The sequence below is a fragment of the Nicotiana tabacum genome, chromosome 3 (genome assembly GCF_000715075.1).
Source record: "Nicotiana tabacum cultivar K326 chromosome 3, ASM71507v2, whole genome shotgun sequence".
Classification (NCBI taxonomy): domain Eukaryota; kingdom Viridiplantae; phylum Streptophyta; class Magnoliopsida; order Solanales; family Solanaceae; genus Nicotiana; species Nicotiana tabacum.
Genome location: NC_134082.1, coordinates 129,315,051 through 129,330,448, shown reverse-complemented (window position 1 = coordinate 129,330,448; position 15,398 = coordinate 129,315,051). Strand labels below are relative to the sequence as shown.

Genomic DNA, 15,398 nt, shown 5'->3' with positions numbered 1-15,398 from the left:
AGCATTCCATATCTGATGAGTTATTCCTCCTCTTAGATTGCACATATATTGTTTGTCAACATTATTCGGGCCTCGTCCAAGTTCGTCATCATCTGAATCTGAATCAATATCATCCAAATTATGGGAATCTTCTATTTCCTCTCCCATGTGCTCTTCAAAATATGCATCTTCCCAGTTCCACTTACGAATAAAATTGTGAAGTATACAAAATGCTAGCACAATCCAGCCTTATTTTTTGATAGTATAAGGAGGAGGAGTCATCAATATAGGAAACCTTTTTTTTAAAACAACAAATGTCCTCTCCACCACATTTCGAAGTTTTGAATGTCTTAAGTTAAAAAGCTCGCGAGCATTTTGTGGAGCTTGTGTTTGGCTCCATTCTCTCAAATGATATTGTACTGCACGATAAGGTGCTAAAAAGCTTTTTGTATTTGCATAGCCTGCATCAACTATATAATATTTTCCTACAAAATTACAAGTACAAGTTAAATATTTTAAAAAAGATAATAAAAATGAATAGGTAATATGAATTATTTGTAAATTATCAGTTGGAATTTTCAACTTATTTGATGATCTCTCCCAAACGACATTTCTTAATTTTCTAGAATCTGAAGTAGAGCCTTCTCAACCAGCAAGCACATATTGAAAATTCATATTAAAATCTACCACAACAAGGACATTTTGAGAAAGAATTCCTTTACGATTTCTATATCTTGATTGATCTTCCATAGAAACAAGTACAGGAATATGAGTTTCATCGATAGCTCCAATACAATCCTTCAAAAACTTATAATAGTTTTAAGATATTGCACAAATAATTAATAATATTGTTAATAATTGTAGACTGTAATACTAAATATTAACCTTGAACCAAGGATAGAAAAGTGGATTAGACGATATCTCTTGCGGGACATCTTTTCCTGCTTGCTTGACATAGTATTTTTCTAATCGTAGACAAACTTTCAAACACTTGTTAAAATAATGGCTAATGGTTTCTCCTGAATGTTGAAAACGATTTTGTATGACTCTATTCCTTTTATTATGAGCTAATGTAAACAAAAATATGGCCAATTGTTCCTCAACTCTAACCGTTCTTGAATCAATTAATAGACCTCTTGTTTTCATCTCATCTGCAAGTTGTAAGAAACATCCGACATTCATACATAATAGGTCATAGCATTCACGGGAATGTCCTTCAATCAAATCTTTAATAAACTTTGCTTCAGTTAAAATTGAGCGGTGCACTCTTTCTTTTGGTCCAATACCTAAATATTTTCTAATAATTCTAATTAAAAGCACACATTTTGCAAGAAACATCATGAATTTATCTTCATTTGCCATCCTATATGACAAGAAAAAATTAAAATTTACAACTGTAATAGTATAAGAGAAAACATAATGCTTTCAAAAATAAATAAGATAAGTGTAGGTTCACGGAGCTCATTGTAGCAATTAATGAAAAAGAACAAAATAAGAAGAAGCTATATAAAGCATTGATGGTCCATTGATGGACTAAAATCCATGATTTTCACATAAAATATATAAAGCATAAGCAAAAGTAGAAGATGCTCATGTCTGCAGCTAACAGTTAACATAATCCAAAAAAAATAATAAGATACTAGTTTATAACTTTATCCGAATAACAAAAACACAACACTAACTGCATCAATCATATAATTCAAGTTTGTGCATAACCCATTTCTTTCTAAGCGAAGGAGCCATAGCAGCAAAGAATTCAGCATTTCTCTCATTTGTAAGGAGATCAATAACTCGAATATTCCATGCGCCGTGCAATTCTAGTTCCATTATCAAAGGCATTAATTTCTTCACAGAAGTATTTTTTGGTTCATGTTGTAGCCTTATTTGTTCTTCAACTATGGTTGTCCATCTATCAACAGATTTAGCCAAACTAATCTCAATAGAGTTCCTAATTCTTTTGGAATGAGATGCCAAAGTTTGTTCCTCAGCTAAACGTCCTTTTCCTATTCTCTTATCTTGACCAGTTGATTGAGTTGTTTCAGTACTCGTGAAGCTTATGTTTTGATCAAGATATACATGATCAATAGACTGCGCATCTTCAGAAGCAGGTGTAGTAATTTTTTCCTCGGTTATCTCCTCAGCAGAAAATTTATTTTGAAAATCCTCTGTATCATTAACTTCATATCCATTCCTACCATCAGAGACAGTGTCTCCAAAAATCAAAGCCAACGTATTATAATCTAGCAACTTCTTCGTCTTATATTTAGCATCTTTTGGGTGAGCCTATAACATAACCAATGTTCTTAATTAGAGAAACAAATAACTCATACTCAAATTTTAGCTATAAAAGGAAAAAAGAATAGTATGCCTCACTGCAAGGTACTGCTCCCAAACATCATCTTCAGCATCAAACTTTCGAGTTTCTTCATTCCACCCAAATCCACTATGTTGCGCCGTTCTCTTCATAGTAGCATAAGTTTTCTTCAAGGTTCTCATCCTATTTTTCATTTTCGTCTTATCTAATTTGTCCCCATATAACTTATTCATTTCTCTTTCTACACCATCCCATCCCTCGGTTGTTAAGCCTCCTTGTTGCATTCTTCCTAACGTAACTTATTCTGCGATAAAATAGATGAAATGTTTGTCTTGAACTTCACTCCATTTGATGTATGGTTTTCCAACCTTAGGTGTTTGGTTAGTTAACATCCTACATAAATATAATTATATGATCTGCAATATGTTTATGAGATTCATATATGCATAATCAAGTCGAACAAGACGTAAAAAATATACGTGGCAGAATATGAACAAAGCTCATCTATAATTGCACAAAAATTTATAATTGATTATCCAAGAGCTGATGAGCAACTTACTTTAAAGTGAATATTCTAATATATTAAGGTTCTCCATTTTTATTTTAGTGGCATAAATCAGGAAAAATTTAATGGTATAAATCACGGAAAACACAAAGATTTCTTTCCACACACAAATAGTACCACTTTTTTTATACAAATATATTTTTTTTCTCTTTCCAATATAATACACTACACAATATAGAAACTGAATATGACAAGAATAGTATTTGTATGCATTAGTTGTGAAGTTTTTGCCCAAATTTAAAATTATTGTTATACCCAGATTTCACCCTTCTAAAATTGAAAGGTAAAGATTCCAACACTAGGAATCAACTATTTAGAGAATAGTTCAATAGGAATCAACTATTTAGAAAATATGAAATACAAAAGGGGAAAAAAAAGGTTACCTGGAGCAGAGACGGTGCTAGAACTGAAAAAGTAAAGTAGAGATGTTTTGGTTTTTCTATCATCTTTTTTCCAATAATATAATATTGAAAGAGGGAAAAAAAGGAATTGGAAAGGTTGCCTTGTAATTGCATCATGTAATTACACCCAATTCTTTACTCCCCCATGGAATTGGAGAGTGTAATAATTACACCCAATTCCACACTAACTAAATAATAACTTGGTCAAACAAATATGCCAAAATGTGTAATTACACTTAATTACACCCAATTTCAATTCTTGTGTAGCTTTGGAAACAGACTCTTAAGGAGAAATCCCCCGCTTTGCTTAATGGCCCTCACAACATGAATATAAATATGAATATGAATATGAATTTATTGGATAAGTAGGGTGCAAAAAGATTAGAGGAATTAGACTTATTGCAAAAAGGAGTAACTTACATCTTCATTATCTAACGGGATAACTAGATAATATTGTTTGCAACAAATTTGCGAGATGCGAAAAATGACCTGCAATCCTAAAAATATATATAAAAAATTCTATTGTTTAATTTTTGAGGGTACAACTCTATTTGCTCCCTTGATTCTTCTCTCTATTTTTTCGAAAATAGAATGATGTAGACTTCCTTGGGATGTACTTGATCTTCGTGAAAAGGAAGATCTTTTTATCACTTTAGTGACTTTGATAAAAATAATATTTGAGATCTTTGATCAGTTTGTGAATATTCCATGAATTTATAAAATTTCGAGATGTCTCTTTGAGAGAATATGTACCCCTTTATAGGTATCCGTTAGGGTTTAGGGAAGAATAGTATCCAATAAATCTTTGAAACACCTTTGGGGTTGAAGATCATGAATTGAGCTCGTCTTCTGGATGCCGGACTTAAAATCCAGTAAATTTTTTATGTATACAAATATATGTCTACCATCGGGGTAAAATCTTTGTTGAGAATCGTTGACAGCAAATACCATAAAACAAACAAAGAAGAAGAAGAAGTCATTAATAGCAGACAGGCCTTTGGCAGATTAAGGTGAAATAAAAGCGTTTGAAAACCACAAGAGATAACTATATAATAAACTAATATATTGACAATAATTTATGAGGGTCTATGGAAACAACCTCTCTACCTTCACAAGGTGGAGGTAAGGTCTGTCTGCGTACAAACTACCTTCCCCAGACCACACAAGTGGATTATACTGGATTTGTTATTATTGTTGTATTGACAATAATTACAACTGTATAAGGCTTCAGTGTTTTTCTCTTGAGTGTTGGAACCTATTGTACAATATTGAGACAAAAAAGAGTAGTACATAAAGCATATTTCACTGTTATGAACTCTAGTTTTTACATGCAGTTCAGTATTTGACAAAAATTAAGAAAGAGTAAGCTCCATTCATTGGATCTGTTATAAGGAAGAAATCAAAGTGGTCTTTTTGTTCAAAGACTCTCAAGCTTCAGGATTTAGCTATTATTGAGCGATTCATCTTCTACCCCCCTTATGATAACCAAACTCTCCGGAGTCACTGCTTGACGAAGAGGAAGGGTTGAGTCCATACTCACTTGTCGCTCCATATTCACTGCTATCGAATTCTTGGCTTGGTATCACCATTTTCCTAAACTTGATCATGTCAGCATTGCATGCACCAGTATCATAGGACACAGAGCTCCCACTTGGCTTTGAACGATCGCTCAAGTCTTCCAAAGATGAATCGCCATCCAAGGCTCGTACAATCTGCTCATTAGAATGTGTATCATTATTTTTCTCGCGAAAGTAGAAGAGAAAAGGAGCATATCCAATAAGCCTAATTGCAAATGGTGTGGGATATAAGTTTTAAAGAAATAGATATGTCCAAGGTAAACGACAGAATCATGTATTAACCGGAATTAACATAGGAGGATAGTTCTAATCGAGAAGACAACATACCTGACTCATCTTTGGGCGTCTTCTAGCAGAATGACGAGTGCTAGCAGCAGCACAGGCAACTAACCGATGCAACTCATCTGGAAAGTTTCCTTCAAGGGGAGCACCTACAAGTTCATCATAATTTCCCTCTTCTAAGGCTCTTTTAAGACGGGGCTTAGCCTGTTCATTTCATACGTTATGTCAACTAGGGAATCCAAAGATTAAAGTCTAAGTGCACTTTAAAATGTAGGCATGTTTATGACAATGCATGAAATTTGGGAACTTGAGATCAAGAACGAACCCAGTCTACTAAACTGTCTTCCACCATATTGCTAGGATCAACAGGTTTCTTCCCAGTTATGAGTTCCAAAAGCACAACTCCAAATGAAAATACATCTGATTTGTCTGTTAGCTTGCCACTTGATGCATATTCAGGAGCCAAGTACCTGCAGCATGTCACAACTCACAAGGTAATATTCCTACTTAGCAACATGTTCCCGACTTGCAAATCCTTTGAAGGATACGATGATTTTTTCACTACTGAGGCTTGATTTCTTCTAGTTGTTCACACAGAATGTTGCTAAAATACTTAACTACCTTCTACTTGCTCAATCTCAAAAACAAGGACCCCCATTTATTACTTTAACCAAGCTGTCGAAAAAAACTAAAATGACTTCCAAAACATTTTTCATATATGCTAAAAGCTGTTTTTTTCTATCTTGCACTGTGCCTATCTCTTGCCTAAGCTACTACTACTGAGCTTATGAAAAGTGTTCCAAAAATTAGAAACCTTTAATTGAAGAGCAAGGTTCTCCTTTTGCTTAATCTACTTTGTATATATGGTGCCCAGCTTTTCCTTAATGCTGATGAATATACTGTTACCATTCTCAAAAATTAGAAACCTTTAAAAATGCACAAAAAAAAAAAAAAAAAGAACATAGGAAAGAAAGAATCAAACTGATTTTCAAGACATTCTAAAGAAATGCTCAGAATTAACAAATTTACTAGCCTTTTTGATTGATAACATGGCATATGATTGGATTTCGTTTAATTAAGATCGTTTAGTAAGTCATGGAAACACTTGAAGAGAATAGATTAGTTCACCTCTAAAGCTAAACACCAGCCTCCGCCAAATATTTCGTTTACCTCTCAACGAGTAGAGAAATGTTATGTTTGACTCACCCGAAAGTTCCCATAACACGGGTGGAAATATGAGTGAAGTTATCAGAAGAAAGTTTAGCCAATCCAAAATCTGCCACCTGAGAAACCACAATCATATTGAAAACCACCCTTCCAAGTTTCTTGACGCATCCAAAATACACGAGACAATAACGACCACTAATATTTTTACCTTAGCTTCAAAGTTGTCCTCAAGTAGAATGTTTGCAGCCTTTATGTCACGGTGGATAATTTTTGGATGGCCTGTGTATATAAAGCAAGGGATGAGATAGAAAACCAAAGAGAAAGAAAAGGGGAGCAGTGTTGAAAGAAAATTGTCATACAATCTTCATGGAGATAAGCTAATCCTTTGGCTGATCCCAATGCAATTTTAAGTCTTGTTCCCCAATCCATAACATGATGTCCCTTCCCTGCATTCATACTTGATTTAACATTAGCGCGGAGAGCATTTTCAACGGTTCAAATCGCTTTTAAAAAGAATTTAACTATATACACTGTCAGCGTAATGAAATTTTATACTATCAACGTATTTTCACCTGTAGTAGCATGTAATTGCTTTATTTTTCATGATAGTAATCCCACTTTTTATGAACAATTACCTGTAGTTATCTTTAAGGTGTAAAATTTCTTAATACTGCTAGTGTATATAAACTCTTTTAAGAAAGTTTTGCAACAATACAATTTTATACTCAATTAGGAAGTCATTTTAAGTGGTACATGATGTATCATAGAAGGGAGTAATGAATAACAGGGGAAGTACCATGAAGATGGAAATCCAAGGTTTTGTTCGGAACATACTCATAGACCAACATTCGCTGGCTATCAGCAATGCAATATCCAACAAGAGAAACAAGGTGGCGATGATGAACTCTGCTAATGATCTCAACCTCTGCCTGAAATTCTCGTTCACCTTGTCCACTGCCCGACTTCAAGCTCTTGACAGCTACCACCCTTCCATTAACCAAAACACCTTTGTGTACATACCCAAAACCACCTTGGCCTAAAATATTGGCCTTAGAAAATCCAGAAGTTGCTATAGCTAGCTCCTCATAAGTGAACTGGCTTTGTGAGAACCCACCAAAACTTGGCGATGGCACAAGAGCTTGGCCATAGACGGTAGAGCTGTTATCGCTACTTAGATTAGGTGCGGAAGGAACCTTAATAATGTGTTCCATGGGCTTAGGACCTTTGTAGTACGGATCATTACTACCTGCACTTCAAAAGACAAATGTATAGTTGAATAATTATAGCAGAAATTGGATATGCCTTTTGGCTACAATAGTAATAATAAGAAAATTTAATTATATACACTGATATCTCAACAAATTTTTGCACTATCGATAAACTTTAACAAATAATAGCAAATTGCTTAATCTTTTCCACGTTAAATTATATACACCGATTGTGTAAACAATTTTGAATGTGAGTGCATCTTAACATGCTATAGTAAGTTAATTCACTATTTTTGTAGTTATCAAATTAGACTTACTAACGACAATCGACCTGGATGTCATCAGCTTATTCTGATGATGTAAAAAATCTATGCAATGTCATTGCATATAAGTTAAAAGAATTAGTTTTATTTACAATGTAACATATGAAACTTAAACTCGAAAAGAATTCAGAGATAAAGGTAACCGAACCTTTAGGTGGAAGTCCAGGAATAGGATCTGTATAGTAGGGTTCTTTCTTCTTCCTTCTCCAGTACACGATGCAAACAATGATAATAGCAAGAACCAGTACTCCTGCCACCGCTATTCCTGCAACTATAATCATATCCGACGAACCTGAAGCAGCCGGTGGCGAGCCATTGTTGCTTCCTGAAGAACCAGCTGCTGCTGATTTTTCTGAATGGGGTACGCCGACTGATTTTTCTGAATTAGGTGGATCGCCACCAGCTGGTTTTTCTGAAGGCGGTAGAGGAGGAGATAACTTTGCAGCAGGTGATGGAGGTGGTTCTGAGGAAACAGGAGGCGGGGGAGAAAATGTGGGTGGGGGAGGAGGCGTATCGGGAGAAGCAGGTGGTGGTGCCGAAGTGGATGGCGGTGGAGGTGAGAGTGCTGGCGGTGGCTCAGAAGCTGCCGGAGGTGGTGGTGATGATGGAGGAGGAGAGTCCTTTATGGTTGGTGGTGGTGATGAAGGAGGAGGAGAATTTTCAGGCAGAGAAGGAGATTGTGGTTGCGGGGGTGGGGAGGAAGGTGGAGGAGATTGTGGCGGCGGTGATGGGGGTGGTGAAGATGAAGAATTAGTTGAAGGAGGAGGAGGAGGAGGGGGAGTTCCATTAGGAGTCAGAGAATTAGTGCCATTTTTGTTGGACGTAGTAGTACTAGAAAGTGATTGCATTTTTCCAAGAAAGGTGAATTTCCAGAGGCTGGAAATTCAACCTTTCCCGTTAACTGCTTCGTCTCAACAGATCTTCAATGTTCCTATATTGCCATGAAAGTTAAAAGGAAAAAAATGTTATGAAGATCTTACTATATAATGTCACAATATTACATGATTGATCATATTTTCTTTTTTTGCTTTTCCTCTAACATGGCTCATTCTGTTAAATCTAACAATTTGGACATGGAGATTGATGACAGGGAAAAAATGAAATTTTCAGGAGAAGAAGAAAAATAGAAACATATGTTAGACGAAAGAGAAGAAATTTACCTGAATGATGTATGAGATCAAAGGGAAGAAAGAGAAATCTTAGCATTGTGAATTGTGATGTACAAAGAAAGTTTACACCTTCCCCCGCCTCTGTCCCCAACTGTTGCCTCCTACAAAGAAGGATCTCTCTCGCTCTCTCTCTTAAAGGCACACACTTTTTCTTTCTTGCTCTCTCCCTCAATAAAATGAAGTCATCTCAAAGAAAATAATTGTTCTCTCCATTTCCCTACTTGTTAATTTATTTTTCTTTATTTCATATTTAGACTAGTACTTTAATACTTCTGTTAAAAATATAACCAGTCATACAACTAAACATTTAGTATGGCTAAAAAGTACATGTTTCACCCTCCAATTCTAGTTTGCAAAAGGCAAATACCCCATAATAAAACTCGAACACCATGCCCCATTCAAAAGAACTGAGATTGCTCGTGGTTCGATTTGGTTCAATTTTTTAACACACAGACTAAACCAATTAAGTCGATTGTCTAAATATTCAAACCAAACTAAATCAACTACAGTGCATGGCAGTTATTACTATAGAGCTAAGTTGGACAGTGCAGTGATGTTAAAAGGTGTTCGTTTGGTGTACTATCCTGATCTTCATCATGGTAATATCTTCTAGTGTCAATCCAACTAATGGATTGCTATGATCTGAAGCCTGAGTAAAATGAAGGGCTCTCAGCATCCAGGTTCAGGACAGGAATCTCAATGGAAAAATACCCACTGGAAGTCTGGAACCGAAACTAAAAATTTGCAGCCAGAATGTAAAATGAATAAAGGAAAAAAACAAGCATACTACCATCCAAATGACATCAGTTCAAACATAAATATCTCTAATTAAAGAGTTCCCTATGCTTCAAAGAAAGAAACAATTCTTCTACTAGACAGCAACCCCTAGAATATCATCAAAGGACACTACTACTTCTTCAGCTCATGCATGTACCATAGCGAGGCTGTTTATGTAGGGTAAAAACCTCTTATTGTAATCCACTGGTCCTGGACTCACCACAGTCTCAACCTTCTGCCCTTTCAAGTGATAAAAATATATCTTTTCATCGGTATGGATCACCACAGTGTCACTGTCAATACAGGGAAGGATCTCACAGCACACTAAAGAACAAGGGTCGTTGGGAATCCGACACACTTGATCAGTACGAGGCTTCTTACTTCCAAGATTCACACTGACACTACGCTTCAGGCTCATGTCCATGCCTCCATAGATATCTATAACGAAAACATCTCCACTGTCATTATAAGCAGTAACATAGCATACCTCGTCTCCTATTAGCGTTAAGGCACCACCCTCTCCCTCAGATTGGTCAGGCATATTCAGAACTGCCGGGATCTCATTTTTCACATCGAATGCTAGCACTTCATTTGATGACGTATTCCAGTAAGCCACCCCTTTGATATAAGATCCTCCACCCTCAAGACTTGTGCTATTTTCCAACTCAAGACAGTCTGAAGAAGAGCAACTCCAAGAATCTGATTCAGAAGAGTAAATCTCAAAGCAGACAACTGGATTACCAAGAAGAGGGACAGCAGCGATAACTTGATAAAATGATTCAATATTACACTGAGGATCAAATGCAAGAACAACTGCTGGATCAGATCCATGGTAATATTGAGGAGGAGGGAGCATTTTCCAGTCTTTGGTTGCAGGATTGCAAACATAATAACTGTCCCACCCTTGACAAAGGAGCAACCCGCTGCTACAGCTTAGGACCTTGACCCTTTCGGGCAAGAAATCAAGGGAAGGACTGGGGACTCCATTAGCAGAACGATCCAGAGACATGAAACCAATGGAAGGATTAGGATCAAATTGATCATCCACCCTTTGGAAAAAGTAGCCTGAAAGTTTCTGGAATGAAAAGCTTTGCTGGTATGCTAATAATGGACTAGCAATCCACTGATTCCATTCTTTAGACACTGCTCGAAACTTCATTAATGATTTAGCGGGGAGGATAGGAAGTACATGACTCTTTGCCACATCTTTGATCTTCATGTCCACTTTCCTTAAGATGTCTTTAGGAAATTCAGAAGCTTTCATCTCTCCATTGTGATAAGGGGCAGTCTTAAAATCATACTCGCAGAACTACAATCCAAGACAAAAGACTTTGTTAAAAAAGGTATATATGGTAATCAGAAGCAAGAGAAATATACTAATTACTAACTATGCACAAATCTCTTACTAGTTGTATCCAGTGTTATCAAAGGCGCGCTTAAAGCGCACTTAAGCCCTGAAGCGAGGCTCTAAACATGTTGAGCGCTTCGCCTCGCTTTGTGGGCGCTTTAGTGTCACATCAAGGCTCTAAAGCATATTTTTCATTGCTAATGAGTATAATCCTGAAAAAGGCAATATCAAACAATTGATATTTCATTTTATCGTAAAAAAAATTTAGTTTCTTTGTGCATATATTTGTTATTCATGCTTGTAATTATTAGTCTTGGACTACATACACATACTTTTTATTTTTCTTCGGGTGCGCCTTTTTTCATTAAATCTAACGCTTTATTTGCGCTTTGCGCTTTGCGCTTAAAGCGCCAACGGACCTTAGAGCTTTTTGGCGCTTTTTGCCTTTGATAACACTGGTTTTATCTGCTTCTCTAATATGCCAACGTGTTCACTAAGAAAGACTAAGAATCAATAGAAGAATAGTGCCAGAAAGTTAGTATATTTATCATCAATAAAACACCATGTTCAGCACAATACATTCATCAAAGAAAAAAATAAAGAGAGGGAGAAACAAATACCGACTGACTAGACTGAGGTTTGATAGCTAAATAGAAGTCCTGATCAGATTCAGTGGTGTCAATAGCGTCATCATCGTCATCCCAATTTTCTTCAGAGCTATCAGCCATGTCGACGCCGTCGTCCTCCGAAAATGCCATTTTTCTGCATTAAAAGCTGGTTATAAACCCTCAAAGTATCACTAATGAACACTCAAAAGAATCCCCCACTAAAAGAGAGAGTACTCTAGCAAATTGTATCAGTAAATGAGAAATTGCAAACGCATAGAAGGGCATGAAATACACTCTACTCCATAAATCAAGTAATCAGAGCCTATATTCTCTTAACTAAAGAAAAACAACAAAAAACTCAGAATATTGAAAGATAAGGATTTTAAAAGTAATCTCCTTATCACCTATTAGCAGCATTTCTATAACCTTGGTCACTTGGGTTTGATCAAGAAATTCCACTCTAGTAAAAATGAAAAATCACGAAAATAGTACGTTTCCATTACAAAAATATTGGTCAAGGAGACATCAGGGAAAAAGAGCAAAGAATCAAAAGGTGATGAAATAAGTCGATCGCACATTGAGAGAGCACCATATCAGAGATCTTAGTAAATCCGATGGTCCTTATAAACTATAACGTGAATATTCTTCTATACAACTAGTCGCACATAATCAAAATATAGTTACATGTCATGATGAATACAAATTCATTTCTCATATGATCACCCAACTATCCAAAATTATATACTAAAGTCACATTTCTTTCATTTGCAAGGGAAAATCACTCAACTATACCTATTTGCACACAAATGGTCAATCAACCGGAATTATCAAACTCTCTGGTGGAAAAAATGTGACGTGGCAGTCCATATGAATTTTTTAAATATTTTTGGACGAAATTAAAATAATTAACACCCTAATAAAATATAGAAAATTCACCAATACACCCAACCTGACTTGCTAAAAATAAAAATTCACCCGTTAAATAAAATCAAACGCTAAAACGCATCCCTATTACACATGCATCTCTCTTCTTCTTATAAAGAGAAACCTTTTTTTCTTCATTGTTTCACTCTAGTCCTTAATCTTGTACCCATTATTATTTTATTAAAAAAAAGTAGATGAAAAATAGAAAAAGGAAGAATACAGGTTATTGAGAAAAAAAAATAACACAAGTCACTTTAGTCTTTAGTCCTTAACCTCGTACCAATTATTATTGTATAAAACTAGAGTAAAACTATGAAAAAAGAAGACTGCTTTTTACAAGAAGAGAGATGCATTTACAACATGATGCATTTTAGTGTTTGGTTTTATTTAGGGGTGGATTTTTATTTTTAATCGGTCAGGTTGGTATATGAGTAAATTTTTTATGTTTTGTTTGAGTGTTAATTATTTTATTTGGTCCAAAAACATAAAAAGTCACATTTTTCCAATGAACAATTCCGAACGGAAAAAAAAAAGTGACTTTAGTTCATAATTTTGGATAGTTGGTTGATCATATGAGTAATGGACTCACATGAATACTCGCATAAAAAATAAAAAATAAAATTGGAACCATGCAACGACCAAAAATGTCATAGGTTTTCATGCGAAACGATAGATTCAAAGAAGCAGAGGTTTTTTTAATTCATAAATGGAAAATACAAATAAGATACAAATATGCAATGATCACTTCACCAGTAAACAATATACCAAGAATTAGGGAATAAAAGAACTCACAGAAGTGCAATGCGCGCAGTTGAATAGATTTGCCGGAAAGAATGGGAAAAAGCCGCCGTAAAACCCTAATGACGGAGAGGAGAGAAAACCGTGCGGAGACAAGACAGTTCGAAACTGTAGTGAATGAGTTTTAGTTTTGAGGAGAAGAGAGAATCTTTGGCTTTAAGGAAGAATTTGAGGGCGGATATATATTTGACATGTCAATATAATAGCAGGTTATTCATTATTTTTACCTAATTATCAATACAGATTAATAGTTTAAAGATTTTATTACTAAGTAAATAATCTTTCGTTTAACTTTCCTCCCAAGTAACAGCGAGAGTCCTGGTTGTCTAATAAAACCAAAGATACACCAATATATATAGATTTTAAAATTTTACTAGTATCTATAAGCGTGCGTGGTTGTTAATATATAAATTTTAAAATTGCATTCTTTTGCTAAATAATTAATTGAAAGATTTAATTATTTGATCTTAACAAAAAAATAATTTATTTTATGTTGATTCAGATTCTTAATATTAGTTCATCTCTTGTTTTGAATATTTAATCATAATATAATTTTATCCACCGAATTTTTATTTTTAAAGAGTAAAAAGATCGATCTGACATTCCACTTTTAAATATTTATGGTTGTAGAATCATTAGTGGTATTGACTCTTACCAACTTTTTTTCTTTCTCTTTCTCACACATTTATATTCTTAAATATTTTCTTACTTGTTCTTTAAATATTTGGTATATTTTTAAATATTACTCACAAAAATTGATTAAAAAAATATTATTTGAGAAGAAAAGCAGTTCAAATATAATATAAAAATATATTATCTTTTCCCCAATTTAACAGTTTATGCAGTCTATTTAACATTACTTTTATTTTTTCTTCATTTGGACATTACGGAGCAGTTATGTATTGCTAATACAAATGATTCTTGTGAATTTGATTTTATTAAACCTTCCTACATATTTTAATAAGAATTTAATAGATAAAATTTTATTAATTTCAAAATCTTAAATAATAAAAAAACTAACGTAAAAGGTAATTAATCTAAAAAATAAGTTATTATTGTTAGTCCTTTTCCTATGAGTTCTTCTGTTTAATATTTTAGGGCTATTTTGGTCTATCAATATGTATTTGTGCTTTTATAATATATAGGCTCTCTTTTTTCTAAACGAATTTGGACAATATAATACATTCTCAAATTAAATTAGTGATAGGACAATACAATATTTTCAAATTAAGTTAGTAATAGAAATTTTTAAGAAGTATATCCTAAAAGTAATAGGATTACACGGCTAAAAATATGTTTCAATCGCGAAAGTAATTATATTAATAGGGATGTAACGTGTTCCTAAAGGTATTGTGTTTACATGCTAACATGCAGTATTATATGTCTATAACCAGAAGCAATTATATGCTTTCTGCATCTAGGTATTTTGAAGAGTTTATGGGAATAGTGTTTCATAAAATATAGAAAAAGAATAAAAGATAATGACATGAACTCCTATTTGGTCACTGATCATAGGCTAAAAACTCGTGTTTTAGTCGTTGTAACAACACTTTAATTATTGCATTTTACAAAGGTTTGAGCTTAAATGATAATGAATTGTACTAAATTCATGCTTTATGCCTTGCAGGAAGCTAATCCGACTTAAGAATTAACGTTGGGATGAATTTGATTAAATTGGGGCTTTGAAGTCTGAGTAAAAGCTAAATAAATCAAGTCGGCATCGTGTTCGGGGGTCGCAAAGTAAGCCCGGATAGCAAAACAAATGAAAAAATGAAGCAGCGCAAATATTTGCCCTGTCGCGCCGCGGGGTGCGACGCGGCAGGGCAAAATTCTGCGCTTGAATTGTTTTACTCCGTAAAATTGTATTCTGTTGTGTCCAATCCATGTACGCATCGTCCGGGACTCCGCGGGGCGCGCCGCGGGTGTGTAAAAATCACAAAATTATTCTATTTCGGACT

The 15,398-nt window shown here is 34.7% G+C and overlaps 3 protein-coding genes across 3 annotated transcripts; all 3 read right to left on the bottom strand.

The window, feature by feature from the left end:
- Nucleotides 1-1,583: 1,583 nt before the first annotated feature.
- Nucleotides 1,584-2,780, bottom strand: LOC107765891 (uncharacterized). The gene is made up of 2 exons (XM_016584589.2): nucleotides 2,353-2,780; nucleotides 1,584-2,262 (listed from the first exon to the last, which is right to left on the bottom strand). Exons 1-2 carry the CDS (start codon nucleotides 2,575-2,577, stop codon nucleotides 1,666-1,668), a joined length of 822 nt encoding a protein of 273 aa, XP_016440075.2. The 5' UTR covers nucleotides 2,578-2,780; the 3' UTR covers nucleotides 1,584-1,665.
- A 1,712-nt stretch (nucleotides 2,781-4,492) lies between these two features.
- LOC107765890 (proline-rich receptor-like protein kinase PERK15) lies at nucleotides 4,493-9,158 on the bottom strand. Its single transcript, XM_016584588.2, has 9 exons — nucleotides 8,977-9,158; nucleotides 7,965-8,747; nucleotides 7,082-7,531; nucleotides 6,645-6,731; nucleotides 6,494-6,564; nucleotides 6,325-6,401; nucleotides 5,444-5,588; nucleotides 5,164-5,322; nucleotides 4,493-4,971 (listed from the first exon to the last, which is right to left on the bottom strand). The coding sequence occupies exons 2-9, from the start codon at nucleotides 8,662-8,664 to the stop codon at nucleotides 4,720-4,722; spliced, it is 1,941 nt and encodes a 646-aa protein (XP_016440074.1). The 5' UTR covers nucleotides 8,665-8,747; nucleotides 8,977-9,158; the 3' UTR covers nucleotides 4,493-4,719.
- A 580-nt stretch (nucleotides 9,159-9,738) lies between these two features.
- On the bottom strand, nucleotides 9,739-13,589 carry LOC107765892 (F-box protein At3g26010-like). The gene is made up of 3 exons (XM_016584590.2): nucleotides 13,435-13,589; nucleotides 11,731-11,872; nucleotides 9,739-11,071 (listed from the first exon to the last, which is right to left on the bottom strand). Exons 2-3 carry the CDS (start codon nucleotides 11,866-11,868, stop codon nucleotides 9,908-9,910), a joined length of 1,302 nt encoding a protein of 433 aa, XP_016440076.1. The 5' UTR covers nucleotides 11,869-11,872; nucleotides 13,435-13,589; the 3' UTR covers nucleotides 9,739-9,907.
- Between the last annotated feature and the right edge of the window lie 1,809 nt (nucleotides 13,590-15,398).

Coding starts and splice junctions, on each gene's coding strand:
- LOC107765891 (XM_016584589.2), bottom strand. CDS start 2,577: ATGCAACAAGGAGGCTTAACAACCGAGGGATGGGATGGTGTAGAAAGA. Junction 2,263..2,352: donor TTTGGGAGCAGTACCTTGCA/GTGAGGCATACT, acceptor GTTATGTTATAG/GCTCACCCAAAAGATGCTAA.
- LOC107765892 (XM_016584590.2), bottom strand. CDS start 11,868: ATGGCATTTTCGGAGGACGACGGCGTCGACATGGCTGATAGCTCTGAA. Junction 11,072..11,730: donor AACCTCAGTCTAGTCAGTCG/GTATTTGTTTCT, acceptor CTTGGATTGTAG/TTCTGCGAGTATGATTTTAA.
- LOC107765890 (XM_016584588.2), bottom strand. CDS start 8,664: ATGCAATCACTTTCTAGTACTACTACGTCCAACAAAAATGGCACTAAT. Junction 7,532..7,964: donor TCCTGGACTTCCACCTAAAG/GTTCGGTTACCT, acceptor TTTGAAGTGCAG/GTAGTAATGATCCGTACTAC. Junction 6,565..6,644: donor AGCTTATCTCCATGAAGATT/GTATGACAATTT, acceptor TTATATACACAG/GCCATCCAAAAATTATCCAC.